Genomic DNA, 23824 nt, shown 5'->3' with positions numbered 1-23824 from the left:
CTAAAGTTAAAGAGAAAAGGGGTAATAAGCATACTATTACAAGGTGTAGAGCAAAAAAATATGCATTAGGTATGCTATTTACAGGGAGAAAACTGAGACTCAGAGATTTTAAATATTTTGTCCAAGGGCACCCAATTACTGAAGTAAGAATTCAAATGCAAGATTATCTGCCTGCAAACCCTTAGATTCTTTTCATTGTGTTAATCTGCCTTCTACTTTTACCAATATAACTTGACATTTGTTATAAGAATAAAAATGTAATAACTAAGAAAAACATAAGTTCGTAATTTAGTATCTTTAAATTTAGACTCAAGCAAAACAAACCACCTTGCTTTTCTTACAATGAATCCTAGATTAAAGGTGACATGTCTGTGAAGTGAAACCCCTTTTTAAATTTTTATAGAGCTGGGAAACCTAGCTCCTTTCAATATGGAGCAGCAAATACTGTTTACATCCTAGAGAGCTAAAACAGGAGAACATTCTAAAAGTTTCTCTTCAATAGACCACTATCTTATAATATTTGTTTTTCTTCATGATAAATGCACTACTATTTATCTGAGGTCATATAGGAAGCTGGTGGCAGAACTGTACATAAATCAATTTTTCTGACTTTCTACCCACTATGTAAATGGTTGGCAATTAGTGGAAAGACCATTTTCAAAGGGTACAATTGAATTTTAAGGCTTTTGAGAAAACACAAACAAAATAATTTTAGAACTGATGCGAACTTTCACATTCAGCCATTTACCAAATTCAATTGTTTCTTCTTTATAATGCATTTTGATTTTGAGTGTGTGGAATAGGGTAAAAGCATAGAATTCATAGCCACATACATATGGGGTCAAATCATAGTTTTGCCCCATACACTAGTCATTGACTTTAGGAACATTACATTTCCTCTGTGAGCTTCAGTTCTCTCTTTTACAAGATGAAAATTAAAACCTCACAGTTCCTGTCAGCAATAACTGAGAGGAGAGAATGCAGTGTCAGTGATTGGCACTTGAACTTTTGTACATGTGTCCTCCAACACTTCTTATTTTGAAAAAGGTACAAAGCTTATAATTGGTAATCATTTATGCTTACCTTTAAAAATTCTAACTCTGTCTCTTTTTCAGAAGCTCCCATGTAGGTATTGTGCAATTTGGGTAACTCTTCTTTAATATAGGATAAATCAAGTTTTTCCATTACTCTGGCAGGCAAATAATGTTCCAGTCTAAAATAAGACACACCATGAACCTAAAAAGAAGAATATTTTTGTAATTTGCCTTTTATTAGAGTAAACTTACCCTCCTGTCTTAAAGTTCTTACTTCAGCCAAGAGATGAAATATTACTATTTCTAATTCTCTCTCTGAGGAATGAGTTTTAGAGGAAACGCATTAGTTTTTTAGTGAGGTTGAATGACCGAACTGATTGGCAAAATTGAGAAGAGAGATATTCAAGGTTCTTATGTTACTATAGTTTAGGATTAATTTTGCAAAGGACACCACTCCAATGGCACAATCTCTTGGCCTTTATTGCTCTTAGATCACTTATATTAAGGAACATTAGGCTTTAAACACAGCAAGTTCTACACATAGTGGGTCCTGCTGGGTTCCCAGCTCATAGATGTGTGGTTTTGTGTGGAAGATAGAAGACCCCGTTAATTCATACTTGATTCTTAATTCCTGTGTCTAGTCTCTATTAGTTAAAACTTGCGAGAAGAAGTGCTAAGTGTTAGATATTCCTTAACTACAAAACAGGATAACTTTCAACAGAAAAGACAAATTCCACGCTGCATGATTTTATATAACAAATATACACAGGATTCTTGGTCACTCTGAAGTACCAAAGTAGCCTAAAGAATCTTCTAAACATCGAACACCTCAATCGGGTTTAGTAACTATGCCAAGTATAAGTGCACCAATACAAAAGTGGTTCAGGAGAAAAACATAGATCCTACCTCTGGTTGATAATCTCCATACTCAGCCTGGAGAGCCAGGGATGCCAGCAATAAGGAAGTCTCATCATCACAGTGCATCCTCTCCTCCAAAATATCTTTTCGCAGCTGAAGGTAATACTGGTGACAAGTAAGAGTATGTCTGAAAAAATAAATATACACACAAACATCTAAGCTTTTGATTTTGAATATTGATTTTTATTATAGACATATGTATATAGTTTCTAAGAAGACTTATTATTGTTATTAAGCTTTTAAGGTGTAAAGATTAAACAAATTATGTTGAAAGAAATAATTCTTTTATGATAAAAAAGACATTATCATTGATCAAAATCAAATACTTGAGTAAAAATAAGCTAAAGAGTCCAAAGATCAGTGGTCAAAAGAGCAAACAAGAAACTTTTGTGCACTCACTGTATTAGACTAATATCATCCATGAAAAATTTAATTCGGAAAAACAAACTAAAATTAACAGTGGCTTTGCTCTTTTTCTTTGGTTCTTCTTTCCATCCCTCTGGGGCCACTTTGGTTAATTTTAAATCAGGTTCAACAAAGAAATATTCATTATCTGAAACAGAATGAGAAAAACATTAAGGTAAAATATAAAATCCTTTAATGTTTTCTTCTGATTTCTTCATTTTGGGTCAGACTTGCACAAAATAGTATCACACAAGAATAAAACAAAACTGTCGAGAGGTATGGAAGGAAGCTCTGAGGAGTGCATATTGGCAGGGGGAAAGGCAGTATGACTCAGTCTTTTAAGAATGGACCAGAGAGATCTGGATTCAATTCCTGCCTATATCATTTGCTATCTAAATGACATTGAAAAAATTATGTTGTTTCTCTAGACATCAATTTTCTTGTCTATAAGATCAGGATAGTGATAGTTCCTGCTTTTTGGGGATATTATAAGGATCAAATGACAACCAAAACAAAACACTTGGCAAAGCATAGCACATGCTAAGCATTCAATAAATATTAGCATCTGTTTATTATTGACCTATTGGCTGGCATAGGAGGAATGAAAAAAAAGTCACCATTGTATTTTTATGTCTCAATGTCATCTTTGAATTATTACTGCCTCACTAAACAAAAAGATATTTCAATAAAATCTGTTTTGTCCAGAATGTATAAGAAATTAGGTGTATTATAAATAGAAATTCTGATTAATATCTTTATATAGTTGGTATTACCTAATTGGTCTAAAAGTAAAATTAATAGTGATAGAACATCAGTAGGTACTAATTGAATATTTATTAGATGACTCTACAGAATAAATTATTCATTTGTAAGGCACATGAATTCAATAAGCTATGTTGAAGGAAATATTTATTTTATGATAAAAAAAGATTATCATGATCTTGTAGAGTTCCAGGATCATTTGACTCTTCAATTGTCATTTATGATACTTTGTTGTCTAAGCTTTTCCAGTTAAATTTTGAGGTAAATAGGAATCTGAAATATTGAACAGTAATTTATAAATATTATGATTTATTAAAGAAAGAAGATTAATTCCAAAGAGTTTCCTATTGCTATGGCAATTCTAATTAGTAAGTAGGTTTCTCCTGAAATTGTGCTCTGAGAATACTGTGGTTATGAATGTCATGGAGTTAAGTGGATGCAATGTTTAAAAGATAAATGAAATGACTAATTTTCAGTTATCAACTATCATTTTAAAAAAGGCACTGTGTGCTTTTAGGATAGCAGCCTAAGAAATTGATAAGGAAATTCAGAAATAGGGTCCTGTTACATATTAAGACTCATATTAGGGTACTAACTGGAGAGTATATAAATCTGTGTGTGTGTGTGTGTGTGTGTATGCACGCAACTAACATAAAATGGTTCCTAAAATACAATGATTAAAATTTATTTTTATATAGCCATAGCTAAAAAAACAATCTTCACAGTCAGATACAGAAGGTACTTAACAAATACAGTTACTAAAATAATGTATATAGTTAGGAGAAGGAAGGGAGTTTCATTTAGTTACTATTTCCCAAAATAAGGATGGTATAATAACAGGTATAGGAAGTCTGCTTATTGGCAAGTTTTCATGCTGTACTCTGAATTTAATGTCTCGGTACCTTTGAGGGTGGCTAAAGCAAACAAGTGATGCTCCACTATGCCGATATGGGCCACAACCATATCAAATACATCTTTACATATAGTTTTGGTATCACAGGTCAATTCCAGTCTCTGCCCACTCAGAAGTATTACATTTACTTTCCTTCGGTTATCCTCACTCTTCCCTTTCTTGGTCTGCAATTGAAACAAAATGGCATTTATTAAAATAAGTATTATAAGAATTTTAACTCATTTTTAAAAATAAAACTGTGAAATTATTTCCTAGGAGTGACATGAATTGATTTTATTACTTACAAGGATAGACCGTGGCAAATCCAAAGATATAAATGGTTCAATCGTCATTTTCACAAACTCAGGGCCAAAGAAATTCTGCAAATTACATAAGTAAAAAAGTTTTTAATATTTATTCTAGCCATTTCCTTGAAAAAATGTAAAAATAAATTACATATAAAACCACCATATTAGAACAAAATGATCTAAAATAAATGCTGAAACTTTTAACTTTTAATGAAGAAGCATACAAGAATTTATCAAGCATAGGAATGGATTGTAGCTTATGCTAAGTTTGAACAGAAGTTTTTCCTTATCTATGTTTTCTAACCAGTGATGTCAAACATAAGGCCTAACTTTCTACCGTTTAATAGAATTTTCATTATTTGGCCTTCAGACAGACTCAGACTCTCAGAAAAAAAAAACAGTAGTCTTACTTATTGATGTAATATAGAATTATCAAGCTCATAACGATTAGCTTTAATATTGCAAATGCATATAGTGAACAGAATCTGAATACTTTAGAGAATGATATTCAATCTATGTCCAAATGGGCAAAAGGTAAAATGAAATCAAGACTGATGTTGAGGCTAAAGGCAGGTGATGTGTACATGCATGTGTTTGAACTAATGAAGTTTTGTTTTTACTGGTTTCTTCTTTGCATTTGTCTGTACAGCTCATTTAGTTGCTTGGTGTGGGAATTCTATTCAATTAATTGAGTGTGGAACATGTGACAGATTCCAGTTAAGTAAAAGTTTACTGTTAAGGGTTTGTTAATATTCAATGAACCAAAAAGACACATTTTAAACAAGAATAGAAACAGAGTAGGAAAAATAATATGGGAAGCCCAAAATGTAATACAGATCAATTAGGGAAATAGGGTATGAACAAATTAAAATGTGTCTATATCAAAAAGAAGTGTGGGGGGTGGGGGGTTGGAAGAGCTAAAAATGCTTATGTTTGGGGAAAGAATATTAATTCAACTGTGAAAATGTTCCCCCAAATACTAGTATTGTTTTTGAGCCTCAAAAATGTAACCACCTGCTCTTTTCAGAAAAGAACACTATGTGGTCCTTTAATGATTAGTAGTCCAAATTATCTAATCACTGATATGGCATGTCTCTAGTAAAGAAATATTTGCTTTGAAATAGTCAGAATTTGAATATCTAAAAAGGAAACAGAGGTTTTTAGTGAGATGACACACGACAGTGGCATGCTGTAAAGGTACAATCTATAATTTACAAATTGCATATGAACTAAAGTTTTAGGTTAGTTCTCTAAAACTGTGGTTTAGGAAAAAGGTATGTATATATGTGTGTGTCCTTTATGCTGTTCACTGAATTATTATATTGGAAGCCCACACTGTATTGTATGACATCCGACCTATTGCTTAATTCTGACATACATATTGGTATAATAATGAACTGATGAGACCTGCTTTAATTTCTTCCTTTTAATATATATGTATATAATTATATTTTATTAGAATCTAGTAACCTTAAAATTGGACAGTGTCTTATAAATTACAACCCAATCTCACATTTAAAAATTAACACAATGGGGCGGCGCCTGTGGCTCAGTCGGTAAGGTGCCGGCCCCATGTACTGAGGGTGGCGGGTTCAAACCCGGCCCAGCCAAACTGCAACCAAAATATAGCTGGGCGTTGTGGCGGGTGCCTTAGTCCCAGCTACTCGGGAGGCTGAGGCAAGAGAATCGCTTAAGCTCAGGAGTTGGAGGTGGTGTGAGCTGTGTGGCCCCCTACTGAGGGCCATAAAGTGAGACTCTGTTTCTACAAAAAAAAAATAAATAAATAAATAAAAAAAGTAAAAAATTAACACAATGATACCCAGAGGTTTAAAAATTTACATTAAGTTACATAACAGCATTTTAAGGAAAAGAATACAAGTCTTCCAATTTGTAGTTCAATGGAATTTTCACTGCCCAATACCTTTTTTTTCTGCTTAGAATACTATGAAGGAAATTTGAATTCTATCAATTTCAGGGGATACAAATGTGCTTTCAAGATAATTCTTTAAAGCAATCAACAAAAATTGAAACAGAATAGGGTAATATACTTTCTCAGTATAGAACTAAGAAGAAAAAATATATTCTAGAGTTTATAACTTTCATTAATATTTATATTGCTTTTGAATAATTATTTTTAAAGTCATATTACAAATAAGATGTTACCTCACCTTAACATGTGAGGTAGTGATAAACTGAATGATAATATTTAAGGTAGGTATAAACATGGTAAAACAGCCATGATATTATAGGAATAGTAAATTGGCATAAACTTCTGGAAGGACAATTTGACAATATATATCAAATGTCTTAAAAAGCGTCTGCCTTTGACTTGGCTATTCTACTTAGAGGAATTTATCTGCAAAGATTTGGGTATAGGGATGCTCATCAGAGTGTTGCTTTCAACAACACCAACAACAAATTAGCAATATTTTAAATGCCCAATTATTAGAAACTGATGAAAGAGATTATAGTACAAAGTCAAAGAACTTTATAGTGCTAATATTACAGAAATTAAAAAATATTCAATATGTTTTATGTGAGAAAAGAAGACTATTCATTTGGAGCATATATATATATATAAAATATATATATTTATTTATATTTAAGATCCTATGTTGAAAGAAAAAGACCCCAACTAGAGGAATAAACATAAAAAATCCTCCCACAAGATATGAGATATAGACATGTTCCTTCCTATCTTTGGACATGGTAACACGAGGATATTATGCTTGGAGCTAATGTTATTTCTTTTTTAACTATAACAAACTATTGCTAACATTTTGAGGAGAGTAGAGCAGCAAGATGGAATGTACTTGATAATGATTCTTGAGCTCCCGAATCAACCTTGAACTTTTTATCTCTGATCTTCTCAGTGTGTGAGATAATAAATTTCTTAATATTAAAAAATAATTCCCTACAATGCTGAATAGAGCCAGTTGATTTTAATGGTCATGAATATACTTTTAAAGTATACAGTTCAGATACATAAGCAGGGGTGTTCAACCTGTTGACTTAGTGAGAATTTTTTTTTTTTTTGCTTATCTGTGGTGTCAGATATCACAAAGTATGCATGGATCTTTTTATTGTTAATCAGCTTTTGTTAGTGTTTGTATATTTACCAACTGGCTGAAGACAATTCTTATTCTTTCCATGTACAGCAGAAAAGAAAAAAGGTTAGACACCCCTGCAACTCTAAATCCATCTAAGTTATTTCTAAAACAAAATAATAAAAACAGCTGAATACTTATTTTAACATCAACCAACAAGATAATTAATCCCAATGGAAACTAATAGAGATTTCAATTTCATCTACAGGCAACCTTAAGATACCAATAGGAACTTTTTTTTAAAAGTACTTTGCCCAACAGTTCCCTGTGAGAGCAAGTTTAGATGTAGTAGCTTGAGAATCAGCTTACTCTCAGTTTTCTTTGGGTCATGGCTGTTTCTAGGGCAATTTCTCTTAAGGGATCCCTGGTGATGTCAAGCACGGAAGCTTTGATCGTGTCTCCTGGATAAAGGCTCGACCGAGACTGTCTCAGGGCCATTCTGGCTTGCAGCTGCATCATCTCTTCTTCTTGACGTTTTAGCATGACCTCTTGATTAATCAAGGTGCCTTCAAGGGGTGTTTCATATTGTCTGAAGAATAAGGGTTGGGAAGAAAAACTGTTTTAAGGCTAATCAAGAAAATTACATGTTAAGTAAGGTAGCAAGAGTTTAAACAAATTTTATCTTTTCATCTAAGAAGAATCTTTGCATTACACAGTATGGCATTATAATACATATATTTAATATTTGTTTTTGGTTTCTGATAAAGAAATTCTAAAACCCCTGTAATTTCCTGAGTGACAAGGATGTTAAGAGAATCTTTGCTCTGATATTTGGTATTTAACCCTGGTTCCTGACATAGTGCTCCTAAAACTCTTGGAATTTCTTTAGTGATAGGAGCCTCTTTTATCCTAATAAGGAAACTCTTGGTGGAATTCTAGATAGCTTCAGATGGGGTCACCAGAAAGACCAAGCCTTGATTAGAAGCCTACAATTTTCAACCTTATTGCCCCCCAAATCTCTAGAAGAGTAAGTTAATAATAATTGATTGTGCCCATGTAGTGGAAGCTCCATAAAAGCTCCCAAATGACAAGGTTCAGAGAGCTTCTGGGTTAGCAAATACATCCACATGCCAGAAGAATGACATACCCTGGCCAGGAATGGTGGCTCATGCCTGTAATCTTAGCACTCTGGGAGGCTAAGGAGGTTGGATCGCTTGAACTCGGGAGTTCAAGACCAGCCTGAGCAAGAGTGAGACTGTATCTCTACTAAAAATAGAGAAACTAGTCAATAGAAAAACTAGCCAGGCATCATAACAGGTGCCTATAGTCCCAGCTACTCAGGAGGCTGAGATAAGAGGATTACTTAAGCCCAGGAACTTGAGGTTGCTGTGAGCTATGACACCCCAGCACTTTACCCAGGGCAACAGAGTGAGATTCTGTCAACAAAACAAAACAAACAAAAAAAATCCCGATGTACCATAACTTCACAGGACAGAAGCTCCTACACTCTGGACCCTTCCTTGCCCTATATATACACCACCTCCTCATCTGGCTGTTCATCTTTACCCTTCATACTATTCTTTATAATAAATCAGTAAATGTAAGTGAAGTGCTTTCTGAATTTTGTGAGGCATTTTACCATATTATCAAATCTAAGGAAGGGGTTTTAGGAACCGCTGAATTCATAATTTATAACTGGCATCTGAAATGGGGTCAGTCTTGTTGGACTGAACCCTTACTCTGTGAATTCTGATGCTAGCTGTAGGTTGTTAGTGTCAGAATTGAATTAAATTGTAGGACACTGAGCTAGTGTCCAAAGAGTAGGGAGAATTGGTTGTTGATGTGAGGAAAAACCCCATATTACTGGGTCAGAAATGTTTTGTGGGAAGAAATAGATCACAGCACATGGTAACATTCAGTTGTACTTTAATGTATTGTTATAATACTGTCCCATTTTCAGTGCATAGTCCACTTCTCTGAATATTCCAGCATTTTCTGAAGACTTTTTCCCTTGTACTTTTTTCAGATAGGGGCTGTTTTATTCTTACAGGCCTATACCATTTGGCCTTAGAGGCAGGAAGAGATTAATTTTAATTCTTATTTCAGCTTTCAGACCACTGTTGACTCTCTTCCAATAACTCGCAACTCTTTTCAAATACATGACATGAAATTATAACACTTACTATTGTCCTGTTGGTCATTTCTCCTTATTAAAGACTTAAGTGCCTGACATAGTCAGCACCAATAATCCTGTCACCATTCGTGGTGGTAGTAATATATACAGAGGAGTCTTCTAGCACTCTGGTCTCCTTCCTGCCTCTGCCCAAGACCTACTTCCGTGGTCATGCTGCCTACTAACAATAAGTGCTCCACCTCCATAATTTCCTATTTCTATCTTCCCATATTCTACATATTCTTATTTTATTTTAGCTCACTCCCTTTAGTGCCCTTTTTGAGATAATTCATCAGCTCTATCAAGAATTTTGGGCCACACATCACAAAGTCTCAAAGCTGCAGGTGCTGGCATGGATGTGGAGAGAAGGGAACACTTTTACACTGTTGGTAGGACTGCAAACTAATACAACCTTTTTGGAAGGAAGTATGGAGAATCTGCAAAGAACTCAAATTAGACCTCCCTCATTTTATCTTAAGGATATTTGCACTAGACTATTTAATGCAGCTTAATTTACAATTGCCAAATTATGAAAACAACCTAAATGCCCACGAATCCAAGAATGGATTAACAAGCTGTGGTATATGTATACCATGGAATACTATTCAGCCACTAAAAAAAACATGGTGACTTTACATCTATTGTATTAACCTAGACGGAGTTGAAACACATTTTTCATAGTAAAGCATCACAAGAATGGAGAAGCAAAAATCCATATGTACTTAATTCTGATATGAGGACATGGTGGGGGTGGGGAATGGGGAAATGGGGGAATGGAGAGAGGGAGGGCGGGGTGGGGGGTTACGGTGTGTGACATATCTCTTGGGGGTAGGACACAATTATAAGAGGAACTTTACCTAACAAATGCAAGCAATGTAACCTGGTTCTTTGTACCCTTAATGATTCCCCACAATTAAAAAAAAAAAAAAAAAAAGAATTTTGGGCCAGGACAGTGGCTCATGCTTATAATCTTAACACTCTGAGAGGCTGAGGCAGGATGACTGCTTAAAGCCAGGAGTTCAAGACCAACCTCAGAAAGAACGAGACCCTGTCTCTACAAAAATAGAAAAATTATCTAGGTATGGGTGTGCACACTTTAGTCTCAGCTACTCAGGAACCTAAAGCAGGAAAATCATTTGAGCCCAAGACTTTGAGATTGCTACCTCCCAAGAAACTGCAGAACCATGCTGATGATCTCAGTAGGCCCTCAACACTGGGGACACTTTGTCTTGGAGAACTACTTTACATCTTCTTCCTTCTCTCAAAGCTTCAATACTCTGTTCTTCCTCTCTCAATTGATGATTTTCCTCACTTTTGTTGGTGAAATAATTTCCTCATCCTTCCGTCACAAAACTTCTCAAACAGATATCCATATGGATAAATCTCCTACACTTTCATATAGGACCAAAACCTCTACTGTACATGGGATTCCACTCTTCTTCCCACTCAAAGACTTTGCTCTTGCAATTATCAATAATCTCATACAATAGGTTATTCTCGTTAGCATATGCTGTACTTTCCTACTTAGAATAAAAAAAATCCTCCATTGAGTTCCACATCCCAATTTACATCCCACCCCATTTTTGTGCCATCCTTTAGAGTAAATCTCTTCAAAATTGTCATTTAAACTTTATCTTCACTTCATCTCCCACACTCTCCTGGACTTAGACCCATCAAATTCTAACTCCACTATCCCACCAAAATGGGTCACAAAGATGACTCACCTCCATGTTATTTGCACCAAAGCGTAACTTTCAAATTTCATTTTACTTGACCTCTAAGCATCATATGACATTTTGCTCAATCCTTCCCCTTCTTGAAATATTTGACTTCTGGGAAACCATGCTTCCCTGATTTTCCTTCTACTTCACTGATTCTTCCTTTTTAGTTCCTTTTGCTGGATTCTCCTTCATTTCTAATCTCTATTGTTAGGCAATGCTCAGACCTCCAGATTTTTCTAATCTCTGTTCACACTCTTTATTTTATATTATCTGGTCACATGGTCTTAATTACTTATATATTTCCTCAACTTTAATATGTATATTGGCAACTCCAATCTCTCCCTGGAATCTAATTTTTTTCACCTGCCTAGGGAAGGGTTCTACTTGGATTTTTTTTTTTTTTGTAGAGACAGAGTCTCACTTTATCACCCTCGGTAGACTGCTGTGGCATCACACAGCTCATAGCAACCTCCAACTCCTAAGCTTAGGCGATTCTCTTGCCTCAGCCTTCCAAGTAGTTGCGGCTACAGGCTCCTGCCACAACACCCGGCTATTTTTTTGCTGTAGATTGGCCGGGGCTGGGTCCAAACCCGCCACCCTTGGTATATGGGGCTGGTGCCCTATCCACTGAGCCACAGGTGCTGCCCAAGGAGGGTTCTACTTGGATGTTAATATGCATCATTAGCCTAACATTTCTAAAACCTAATTCTTGATACTTCTTCCCCACCCCACCCCAATCTAATCTTCTCTCCATCATTTAGTGGCTGTTTAGGTCACAACTTGGAGTCATTCTTGATTCTTCTTTCACGCAAATCCTACAGTCAATTGAGCAGTAAATTCCAAAGGCATAACCTTCAATATCTCCATATATGACTCTTTTTCATCACTAAAGTCTATGCTTGGCTCTCAAAGGGATTTATGTAACTATCTCCTCACTGGTCTTTTACTCCTACAAACTGTTCTTTGCAGAACAAATCACAATAATCCCATCATAATACAAATTGGACCAAGGCTCTCTAAACTTTTAATAATCCAATGGTTTCCCATTACACTTAGACTAATATCTCAAGTGTTCACCTTAGTTTCTGTGGCCTGACATGATTTGAGTCTTAGCTACTTGGTTACCAACCACTCTGTCCTTCACTCATTCTCTTGTAGCCACACCACCTTTCTTGCTATTCCTCTAACACACAACACATCTCCTATACCTTAGGGCCTTTCCACTTGTTCCTTTTTCTTTTTTTGAGACAGAGTCTCACTATGCTGTCCTCAGTAGAGTGCTGTGACATCACGGCTCACAGCAACCTCAAACTCTTGGGCTCAAGAAATTCTCTTGCCTCAACCTCCCAAGTAGATGGGACTACAGGCACCCGTCACAATGTCTGGCTATTTTTTTGTTGTAGTTGTCATTGTTATTTAGCAGGCCGGGTCCATGTTTGAACTCGCCAGCCCCAGTACATGTGGCTGGCACCCTAATCACTGAGCTATAGTGCCAAGCCTTTTATTTATTTATTTTTTGAGGCAGAGTCTCACTTTGTCACCCCAAGTAGAGAGCCATGGTGTCATAGCTCACAGCAACCTCAGACTCTTGAGCTCAAGTGATTCTCTTGTTTCAGCTTCCCGAGTAGCTGGGACTATAGATGCCTGCCACAACGCCAAGGTATTTTTAGAGACAGGATCTAATTCTAGCTCAGGTTGGTCTCGAACTTGTAAATTTAGGCAATCCACCTACCTTAGCCTCCCTCCCACAGTGCTGGGATTACAGGTGTGAGCCACTGTGCCCGACCTTTTTATTCTTTTTGCCAGTATACCCTTCCTGCCGATGTGTGGTATCTGCATGGATTACTTCCTTATTCCAATCAGCTTTCTGTTCAAAGTCATCCCTTAAGAGATGCCATCTCTGATCATATTACCTATATAAAACAGAATCTGGACATCACATCCCTATACTCCATATCCCCTTAGACAGCTTCATTTTTCTTCAAAGCACCATCACTATATGCCTTACTTACTTTTTTATTGTTTGTTGGCTATTTCATCTCTAGAAAATTTGCTAAGGGATTGTGTTATTCACAACTCTATCTCTAGTCTCCAAATTACCCTAACACATGGTAGGTGCTCAGTAACTCAATAATTACTTGTGCAGTAAATAATGGAATATAATTTTATGGTTCATGTGTCACATAAGAGGGGTGAGATTTAAGGATAATAAGAGCTTGAATCCACACAATTAAATTTAAAACTATTATTTATACCAAGTATATTAGCCTTCTGGCTCAAATTATTTTACTGTTCCCAATACAGTATCTGGTAGATGTTACTATAAGTTCGAGAGACAAAACACAAGAAACAAAACCAACTCTGACTCTGGAGTCAGGAAAAAATAGTCTTCTTCAATAAGCAGAGAGGCAAAGAAGCAGTGGGAATGTGCTATGTATAAATCGTATTTCAAAAGCGAACACATAAAAAGACTTAGAGATTCTCTTTGAAAACGGCTTTGAATATCCTTTTTGGTCACTGAAAGACACTTTTGATAGCCCAGAATACAAAAATTACTCATTCTGTTGCATCTGACTCATAATTTCCTGTTAAGGTTCCCCCACCCCTATGATACAAATCAATAGCAGTTTCTGGGTCTGTTTTGCCATTTTGCCTAGCTAAAGGGAATGGAAATTTTTATAAAGAAGCATGAGACATATACAAATACTGAAGTATTTATAGATCTTACAAATATGTGACCTAAAGAACAAAACAGGACCTCCTGATTATGTACCAGCATGTTAAAGATATTATCAGAAATCTTTGTACACATTCAGAAAATTCTACAGCTAAGTAAGGAATTTAGACAATATTTTAGTTAATGTTCATTTCTGTGGGCAGAAAAAAGATTAAAGTAGTTAAAAGAAGTATAGTTTAACAACTTACATTAGACAACACATACATGCACCTAACAATCTGCTTCTTGAAATATTTGTCTTTTATCTATACTTATATATAACTCAGACACCATGAACACCATATAGGGTTTTTCCTCCTATAAAGTATGAAACAAAAGATAGTTTATCCCTAAAACACAGATTTGACAACCTAAGGTGGTCTTAATATTAATATTTCCTTAAATAAAATCTGGAAACAGTGAAAATTAAGATTTTTTCATAATCTTGACACTTTTGGGGTTCCTTATTATGAAAATTAAAATAAGGCTCACAAAATGACTTAATTTTTTGGGAGTGAATATGTCTTTACGTAGCAAACTTAAAACTGAACTGCCTGTAAATCAATTGTTAACACATAATCCTAATAATTTTTTTCAGTTGTTATCTCTATTTCTATTGCTTCTATTGAAAACAGGAGCTTTCAATCAGGTATGAAGTGTATAATATTAACTACTCATAAATTTCCTCCAAATTAGATTCATTGAAAAGAGTGACTTCTAAAAAAACATTCTCCCTCAATTCAACACTGAGATTAGTGCAACTGAATATTGGTTTCTTATTGCTGTTCAACACTAAATGTTTTTTAATTTCTTCAATAAGCACTCTAGGGAGGCCAGACATGGTGGGTCACGCCCCTAGTTCTAGCACTTTGGGAGGCCAAGGTAGAAGGACTACTTGAGGCCAAGGTGGGAGGATTGCTTGAGGCCAGGAGTGTGAGACCAACCTGAGCAACATAGTAAGATCTTGTCTCCATAAGAAATTAAAAAAGAAAAAAATTGCTATGTGTAATGGCATGTGCCTGTGGTCCTAGCTACTCCAGAGGCTGAGGCAGGAGAATTGCTTGAGCACAAGAGTTTAAAATTGCAGTGAGCTATGATGATCCCACTGTACTATAGATTAGGCAACAGAGTGAGACCTTGTCTCAAAAAAAAAAAAAAAAGTGTAATATCAAGCATAAATCTGTCTTGGTCTCTTGCCTCTTTGTTCAAAATTATCAAAATATCAATATGGGGTCATCACAAGGAAATGGTAATATAAAATGCTGTCATGCAAATGTAACATTGTTTTAGGTAAGTAAATACTCATGGGAGCTTTCATCAAAGAAAATAAAACACTATCAACTATTTTAAAAGGTAAAAGAAAACCAAAATAAAAGAAATAAATTTAATAAAACTTTAACCACTAATTAAATAATTTTAGTGTAAAGTATTTAATTACGTGGACTCTAAACCATGGATAAATTGTCTGTTTTAATCACATAGCTAGGCTTACCTGATCTATTAATAGTTTACAGGTATGAAATGGTGTCTGGCAGAATTAGTTAGCTAAGGGGCAAGTTCTTGTTAATTTCTAAATGATTTGTTTTTATTTAGTGGCACTTGAATTAAACACACTGAAATATAGAACTTCAAAGGACACCCATACTTTGGGAGTAAATTCCGAAGTAACCTCTGGCTCATACTGTATCATATTAAAAATTTGAAATAATGCTTAGCATTAACAATAACATCTCTTGTTCGGGTGAGAGACCTGTGCATACACAATAAGGGTACTTATCACTACTGACTTATACCTTTCAGTTTAAACAAAGTACATCAATATACAACTATAATACTACCACTCTAAGTCTAGCACAAGAATAATACTAACACCTTATAAGAAATTTGCTAAGTGTTTCACTATGAAAATGAACTCTAAACAAGTTAAGTTGGGCTTTAAAAAAAATAACAAATAACCTCTTTTAAGCCAGAAAAGATATAGTGAATAATTAACTTTTTACATAATAGGTTACTTAGTAGTAATCTACTCATTGTTCATTCAACAAATAAATACTTACTGAAAGCCTCCTGGTTGAGCCTGTTTCAACCTTTCAAAAGAGGTAGTATTCTCTTAGAAATCAAAGTTTACTATCTTCTCACTGATTTTTTAATGCCATACCATAACTTTCCTACTATTTTACCACAACTTAAAAATCAAGCACAAACTATAAACAACCAGAGCCAATTCTTATTTTAAAACATTCCAGTACCTTGTCTTTCATGTAATTGGATGAATCTGAGAACTTAAAGAAAAGGGGAGTTAGGGGAAAGGAAGAGAAAAAGAAAATGAAAAAAAAATAAAAGAACGGAATAAAAAAAGAGGAGAATGAAAAAAAAAAACAAAACTACTTGACTCTAACAAACAAACAAACACCTGTCACTGGGAATACATTATTACTGTTTTTTTCATGTGGCATACCTAGGTCTCTGTGACTGGCCTTGACCATGGGTTTCATCTACCCCTGGGAGACCACTGCTGGATTCAAACCTCTTTGAGGCTTCGCTTCTTCTAACTAATTATGAATGAAAAAGAAATAATGGCATAGGTTATAAAAATATGAATAATCTCATTTAAACTCAAGCATTTACCAGACATATAATTGTACAAATCAAATTCATAGAATAAAATTAATAACATGGTAAGTTATAATTTTTCTCTTCTTTCATTTTGTTATTTATCTATTTACTATTGTTTGAGATTCATTGAGGGCACAAAAAATTAGGTTACACTGATTAGATTTGATACAGTCCCTCTTATAATTGTGTCCTGTCCCCAAGAGATGTGCCATACCCCGTTACCCCCCACCCTTCTCCCTCTTCTCACTTCTCATTTCCCTTCCCTCCCTGTATTAGCTCCTCTACTGCCTTCATATAAGAATTGAATACTTTGGATTCTTGCTTCTCCATTCTTGCGATGCTTTACTATGAAGAATGTGTTCCACCTCCATCCAGGTTAATACAAAAGATGTTAGGTCTTCATTTTTTTTAGTGGCTGAATAGTATTCCAAGGTATACATATACCACAGTTTGTTAATCCATTTCTGGGTTGGTGGGCGTTTAGGCTATTTCCATATTTTGGTGATTGTAAATTGAGCTGCGATAAACAATCTAGTGCAAATATCCTTATGATAAAATGATTTTTTTTCTTCTGGGTCTATGCCCAGTAATGGGATTGTAGGATCAAATGGGAAGTCTAATTTGAGTTCTTTGAGGATTCTTCATATTTCCTTCCAAAAAGGTTGCATTAGTTTGCAGTCCCATCAGCAGTGTAAAAGTGTTCCCTTCTGTCCACATCCAAGCCAGCATCTGCAACTTGGAGACTTTGTGATATGGGCCATTCTCACTGGGGTTAGGTGATATCTCAGGATAATTTTGATTTGCATTTTTCTGATGATTAGGGATGATGAGCATTTTGTCCTATGTCTGTTAGCCATTTGTCTGTCTTCTTTAGAGAAGGTTCTATTCTTCTCTCTTGCCTAGTAACATAAGGGATTGTTGAGTCTTTTTTTGTTGATTAATTTGAGTTCTCTGTAGTTCCTAGTTTTTGTCCAATTCATAATATGCAAATCTTTCCCATTCTGAAGGTTGTCAGTTTGCTTTGGTTGTTGTTTCCTTAGCTGTACAGACTTTTTGGTTATTTGCTAATTTGTTGTTGTTGCAATTACCAAGGCAATCTTCATAAAATCTTTCCCCAGGTCACTATCTTTAAGCATTTTCCCCACGCTTTCTTCAAGGATTTTTATTTCTGTCTTAGATTAAAATCTTTTATCCATCTTGAATCAATATTTGGAAGTGGTGAAAGGTGCAGATCCAATTTTGGTCTTTTACATGTGGATATCCAGTTCTCCTAACACCATTTATTGAACAGAGATTCTTTTCCCCAGTGCATGTTCTTGTTTGGTTTGTCAAACATCAGGTGGTTGTAAGATACTAGTTTCATCTCATGGTTTCCAATTCAGTTCCAAATGTCAATGTCTCTATTTTTGTGCCAATATCTTGCAGTTTAGATCACTATGGCGTTGTAGTATAGCTGAAAGTGTGGTAGGGTGATATCCCTTGCTTTGTTTTTATTACTAAGAATTGCCTTGGCTATACAGAGTTTCTTCTGGTTCCATAAAAAAGGAAGAATTATTTTATCCAAATCTTGAAAGTATGATGATGGTATTTTAATATGGGGATGGCAATGAATCTATAGATTGCTTGGGTAATATAGACATTTTCACAATATTGATTCTTTCCAGCCATAAGCATGGTATGTTCTTCCATTTGTTAATATTTTCTGCTATTTCTTTCTTTCTTTTTTTTTTATTTAAAGACAGAGTCTCACTATGTCACAATCAGTAGAGTGCTGTGGCATCACAGCTCACAGCAACCTCAAACTCTTGGGCTTAAGTGATTATCTTGCCTCAGCCTCCCAAGTAGCTGGGACTACAGGCACCTGCCAAAACGCCCACCTATTTTTTGTTGCAGTTGCCATTGTTGTTTTAGCTGGCCCAAACTGGGTTCGAACCTGCCAGCCTCAGTATATATGGCTGGGCTGTAATCACTGTGCTATGGGCACTGAGCCATCTTCTGTTATTTCTTTTCTTAGGGTTTCGCAATTTTCTTTCTAGGTATTTCATTTTCTTTGAAGCTACTATGAAAGGAATTGTGTCCTTGATTAGCTTCTCTTCTTGGCTGTTACTGGCATATACAAAGGCTACTGATTTGTGGACATTGATTTTATATCCTGAGACACTGCTGTATTTTTTGATCACTACCAAGAGTCTTATGGTTGAGTCTTTGGGGGTTCTCTAAGCATAAGATCATATTATCAGCAAAGAGAAAGAGTTTGACCTCCTCTGCACCCATTTGGATACCCTTTATTTCCTTCTCTTACCTGATTGTATTGGCTAGAACTTCCAGCATTAAGTTGAATAGTAGTGGCGATAGAGGACAACCTTGTCCAGTTCCAGTTCTAAGTGGAAAAACTTTCAGTTTTACTCTACTCAGTATAATGTTAGTTCTGGGTTTGCCATAGATGGCTTCGATCAGGTTAAGAAATGTGCCACCTATGCCTAAATTCTTAAGTGTTCCAATTAGAAAAGGATGCTGAATTTTATTGAATGCTTTTTCTGCATCTATTGAGAGGATCATATGGTCTTTGTTTTTGCTTCTGTTGATATGGTAAATTACATTTATGGACTTGTGTATGTTAAACCAGCTTTGCATCCCTGGTATGAAACCTACTTGATCATGATGAATGATTTTTTTTTAATGTTTAGCTGTAGTCTATTGGCTAGAATTTTATTGAGAATTTTTGCATTTATATTCCTTAGTGAAATTGGCCTGAAATTCTTCTTTTTAAGTTGGTTTTTTTCCTGATTTTGGTATTAGGGTGATGTTTGCTTTGTAGAATGGGTTGGGGATGATTTCTTCCTTCTCAATTCTTTGGAATAATTTCTGCATTATGGGTATAAACTCTTCTTTGAAGGTTTGATAGAATTCTGATGGATCTAGGTGTTTGTTTTTTATGTTGGGAATTTTTTTATTATTTCTTTGATCTCAGTTCTTGAAATCAGTCTGTTCAAGAGATCTATTCCTTATTGATTAAGTCTGGGGAGAGAGTGTGACTCCAGGTATTGATCTAATTCCTTCACAATGTCAAATTTCTGGGTATAGAGTTTCTTGCAATACTCAGAGATGATCTCTTGTATCTCTGTGGCATCTGTTGTTATTTCCCCTTTATTATTTCTGATTGAGGTTATCAGAGATTTTACTTTTCTGCTTCTAGTTAATGTAGCCAGACATTAATCAATTTTATTTTTTATCACCTTTTTATTTATTAACTTTTTGTTTCATTAATTTTTTTGAATGATACTTTTGTTTTCAATTTCATTCATTTCTGATTTAATTTTGGTTATTTCTTGTCTTCTGTAGGGTTTGGGATTAGATTGTTCTTCTTTTTCCAGTTCCACAAGATGGTTCATAAGTTTGTTCATGTGCCCTCTTTCTGTTTTTTGAAAGTAGGCACCTAATGTCATAAATTTCCCTCTTACGACTGCTTTGGCTGTATCTCACAGGTTTTAGTAACTTGTGTCTTCATTGTTGTTATCTTTGAGGAATTTAACGATTTCCTCTTTTATCTCTTCCTGAACCCAACGATCATTCAGCGTAGTTTGGTTTTTTCCATGTCTTTGTGTGGGGATGAATGTTTTTGTTGGAGTTGAGTTCCACCTTTATTGCCTGGTGTTCTGAGAAGATACAAGGTATAATTTCTATTCTTTTAATTTTGCTGAGGTTTGATTTGTATCCTGGGATGTGGTTGATTTTGCAGTACGTACCATGTGCTGATGAGAAAAATGTATATTCCTTAGCTTTGGGATGTAAATGTCTATTGATTCCATTTGTTCTAGGGTCACATTTAAGTCCTTTGTATCTTTGCTTAGTTTTTTTTTTGCTTGCTTAGGTTTTGTACAGAGAATCTGTCTAGTTCTGTTGGGGGGTGTGTGTGTGTTAAAGTCCCAGAGTATTGTGGTGTTATGGGATATCATATTGCTCAGATCCATCCAGGTCTGTTTCATAAATCTGGGACATTTAAATTGGGTGCATTGGGTGGCGCCTGTGGCTCAGTCGGTAAGGCGCCGGCCCCATATACTGAGGGTGGTGGGTTCAAACCCAGCCCCGGCCAAACTGCAACCAACAAATAGCTGGGCGTTGTGGCGGGCGCCACAGCCCGCCAGCTACTTGGTAGTCCCAGCTACTCGGGAGGCTGAGGCAAAAGAATCGCTTAAGCCCAGGAGTTGGAGGTTGCTGTGAGCTGTGTGAGGCCACGGCACTCTACCAAGGGCCATAAAAGTGAGACTCTGTCTCTACAAAAAAAAAAAATAAATAAAAAATAAATTGGGTGCATAAATATTTAAAGTTGAAACGTCTTATTGTTGGATTGTTCCTTTGACCAGTATAAAGTGTCCATCTTCGTCTTTCTTAACTTTAGTTGCTTTAAATCTGTTTGTATCTGAAAATAAGATTGCAACCCCTCCTTTCCTCTGGTTTCCATTTGCTTGAAATACTGTTTTCCATCCCTTAACCCTGAGTCTTGATTCATCCTTCAAGACTAGGTGTGTCTCCTGGAGACAGCACATGGATGGCTTAGCTTTTTTATCCAATCAGCTAGCCTGTGCCTCTTCAGTGGTTAATTCAGTCCATTGACATTTACTGAGAGAATTGATGAGTGTGGTGGAGTGCTATTCATCTTGTTTTGTGAAAGCCTGTTGTGTAGTTTTATCTTTGTGCCATTGTGGAAGCTAAGTTTTGACCTTTAGCTTCCAGGTGTTTCCTTTGCTGGTGATCCACTGTGAAGGTCAGTGTTGAGAATAGGTCTAAGTATTTCTTGTAAAGCTGGTCTTGTGGAGAATTTCCTCAGTGCTTGAATATCCACAAAAGATTTGATTTGATTTCTCCTTGAATTTTGAAGCTTAGTTTAGCAGGATACAGAATTCTGGGCTGAATATTGCTTTGTTAAAGATGTTTGAAGATTGATGATCATGTTCTTCTGGTCTGGAAGGTTTCAGTTGAAAAGTCTGTTGTCATCTTAATGGCTCTGCCTCCATAGGTCAGTTGGTGCTTATTCCTGGCTGCTTGCAGAATTTTTTCTTTCATCTTGACCTTGGACAGGTTCATTACAATGTGTCTTGGAGAGACCCTGTTTGAGTTGAGATGACCTGGGGTTCGATATCCAGCTGATAGGAGTGTGTTGGGGTCTTTACTAAAACTGGGGAAGTTTTCATTTATGATAGTCTCTAGTTAGGCTTCCATTCCTTTGGGACAATCTTCTTCCCCTTTAGTAATCCCTATATTCTGTATGTTTGAATGCTTCATGGAGTCTTGCAGTTCTCGAAGCGCCTGTTCTGTTTCCTCTTTCTTTTTTTCTCCCTCTTTAACTATGTAGGTAAACTCGAAAACTTTATACTCTAGCTCTGAGGTTCTTTCTTCTCCATGGTCTAACCTATTTTTGATATTTTCTACTCCATCTTTACATTCCTTGATTGTCTCCTTCATTTCCTTAAGCTCTGCCATATCCTCTCTATATTCTACATATCTCTTGTCAGACTTTTGTTTCTGTCTTTCCATTTTCTTGTCCATTCCTTTTATTGTCTTTATCATCCATATTTTAAATTCCCTTTCTGTCAAGTCCATTAATTCTTTATAGGTGGAGTCTTCTGCTGCTTCATGGTTCTTTGGGGGCATTCCTGTTTTTGGTTTTTTATGTTGCCCAAATTTTTCTGTTGGTTCCTTTTCATGTATTCTTTTTTCTAATTCAGCTTTTTGTCCTCCTTTTTCCTTCTCACTGATTCCTTTGCTTCAAATTACCTTGTCTCAGAGATTAGGGGTTGAAGTGGCCTCACCTTGAACAAAGCCAAACTCTTTCTCATGGCCAAATAAACAGAAGTCCTTCCTCTTGATAACAATATGTTGCAATATGGGTTTTTTTGAGACAGAGAGCATAGCCAACAACCTCTATGATCCTTATTCCAAACTTAGTCACTTAAAGTGATCGCCTGATTGTTTCCTTTGCATTCAGATGCTGCAGGGTTGGGATCTTAAAGCTTACAAGAATCCTTCAGGGGCAGGTCTCACAGTGCCTCCTGAACCCAGATACCGAGGTGCAGGAGTCCTTCAGCCTGTCAAAAGATTGAAGTAATTGATCCTGGCAGGTGGAATTAGATGGCTGTGCTTTAGGCCCCTGCCAAGACCTTCTCAAGACCTTTCCACAATGGCAGCCCCTGGCCACTGAGACCTTCTCAGTATGGCTGCCTCACCAGCCACCAAACCTATGGCAAGTCCACTCCAATCAACATTCAAATCTAGTTACTGTATGCTGTTCAAGTCTGCCCACTCTTCCAAGTTTTCCGCTCAATGTGCAGCTTCCCCCAACAACTGAAACTCTGGAAAGGCTTCCTCTCATCTCATACCTCTGTAGGGGCTATCTGATCCCAATAACTTGCCTAATTCATCAGATTTCCATCACTCTGGATTATACGCTGTATCCAGCTCACCACATCCTCACTGTGCTACCTGAGCTATGACTCTGGGTAAGGTCCCTGCCAGGTATGGCTGGGTTCTCTTTTTCCCTAGTCGTTCTAAGAGAGCTCAGCTAAATGATCCTTCTGGTCCACCATCTTGCTCTGTCCCTTCAGTTATGTTATTTTTAAAGACAATAAATTATTACCTCCATAAAGAAAATGACTACAAATTGTTGTTTGGTGAAAGTGCTATTTAGCTGCTGTAATACTACTAATAGATAACTGATAGCTTTTTACAATTAAAACATTTTATATAGAATTATTCTTTTTGACATCTTAAGAACAATATATTGCTTGTTTCAAGATATGTCTCACCTTGTCTGAAATCTGATTCAGAGGAAATAATAGATGGACTTTCACTGGAGGTACTAAAGATGTCACTGTGATAAGTCTTGTATTTTTGCATTGGTTCTAAAAGATTAAAACAAAAACATCACAAAGCAAACTCATTAGCTGTTCCACATAAATCGAATAAGATACTACATTTAATCTTACAGTACTAGAACATTTCACACATTGCTTTAAATTTAGCAGTTGCTGGATTGTATTCAAATAATGTTTGGTGTACTGTTTAAGAGCATGGACTCTGGAGCCAGAATACCTGAGTGTGAATCTCAGCACCACCACCAGTTAGTGTGACGTTAGGAAAGTAATTAAATCTCTCCACAACTTTATTATTTTTTTTCCAACCAAAAAGGGCGCATAATAATAGTGTGTATATCATAGGGTTATTATGAGAATTAA

The 23824-nt window shown here is 35.9% G+C and overlaps 1 protein-coding gene across 4 annotated transcripts in view; it reads right to left on the bottom strand.

Annotated features, from left to right (window-relative positions):
• PTPN13 (protein tyrosine phosphatase non-receptor type 13) overlaps positions 1-23824 on the bottom strand; it is a 212669-nt gene that overhangs the window by 97459 nt on the left and 91386 nt on the right. For all 4 annotated transcript variants that reach the window (XM_053600624.1, XM_053600841.1, XM_053600700.1 and 1 more), the window contains exons 8-15: positions 23396-23491; positions 16435-16528; positions 7736-7955; positions 4317-4391; positions 4022-4196; positions 2352-2505; positions 1941-2079; positions 1084-1236 (exon numbers count right to left, since the gene is read on the bottom strand). In XM_053600624.1, the coding sequence (XP_053456599.1) occupies positions 1084-1236; positions 1941-2079; positions 2352-2505; positions 4022-4196; positions 4317-4391; positions 7736-7955; positions 16435-16528; positions 23396-23491 (1106 nt within the window). The remainder of the gene's footprint in view (positions 1-1083; positions 1237-1940; positions 2080-2351; positions 2506-4021; positions 4197-4316; positions 4392-7735; positions 7956-16434; positions 16529-23395; positions 23492-23824) is intronic.

Source organism: Nycticebus coucang, chromosome 1 (assembly GCF_027406575.1).
Source record: "Nycticebus coucang isolate mNycCou1 chromosome 1, mNycCou1.pri, whole genome shotgun sequence".
Classification (NCBI taxonomy): domain Eukaryota; kingdom Metazoa; phylum Chordata; class Mammalia; order Primates; family Lorisidae; genus Nycticebus; species Nycticebus coucang.
The sequence above is the reverse complement of the archived record's forward strand: the minus strand, read 5'-3'. Positions and strand labels throughout refer to the sequence as shown.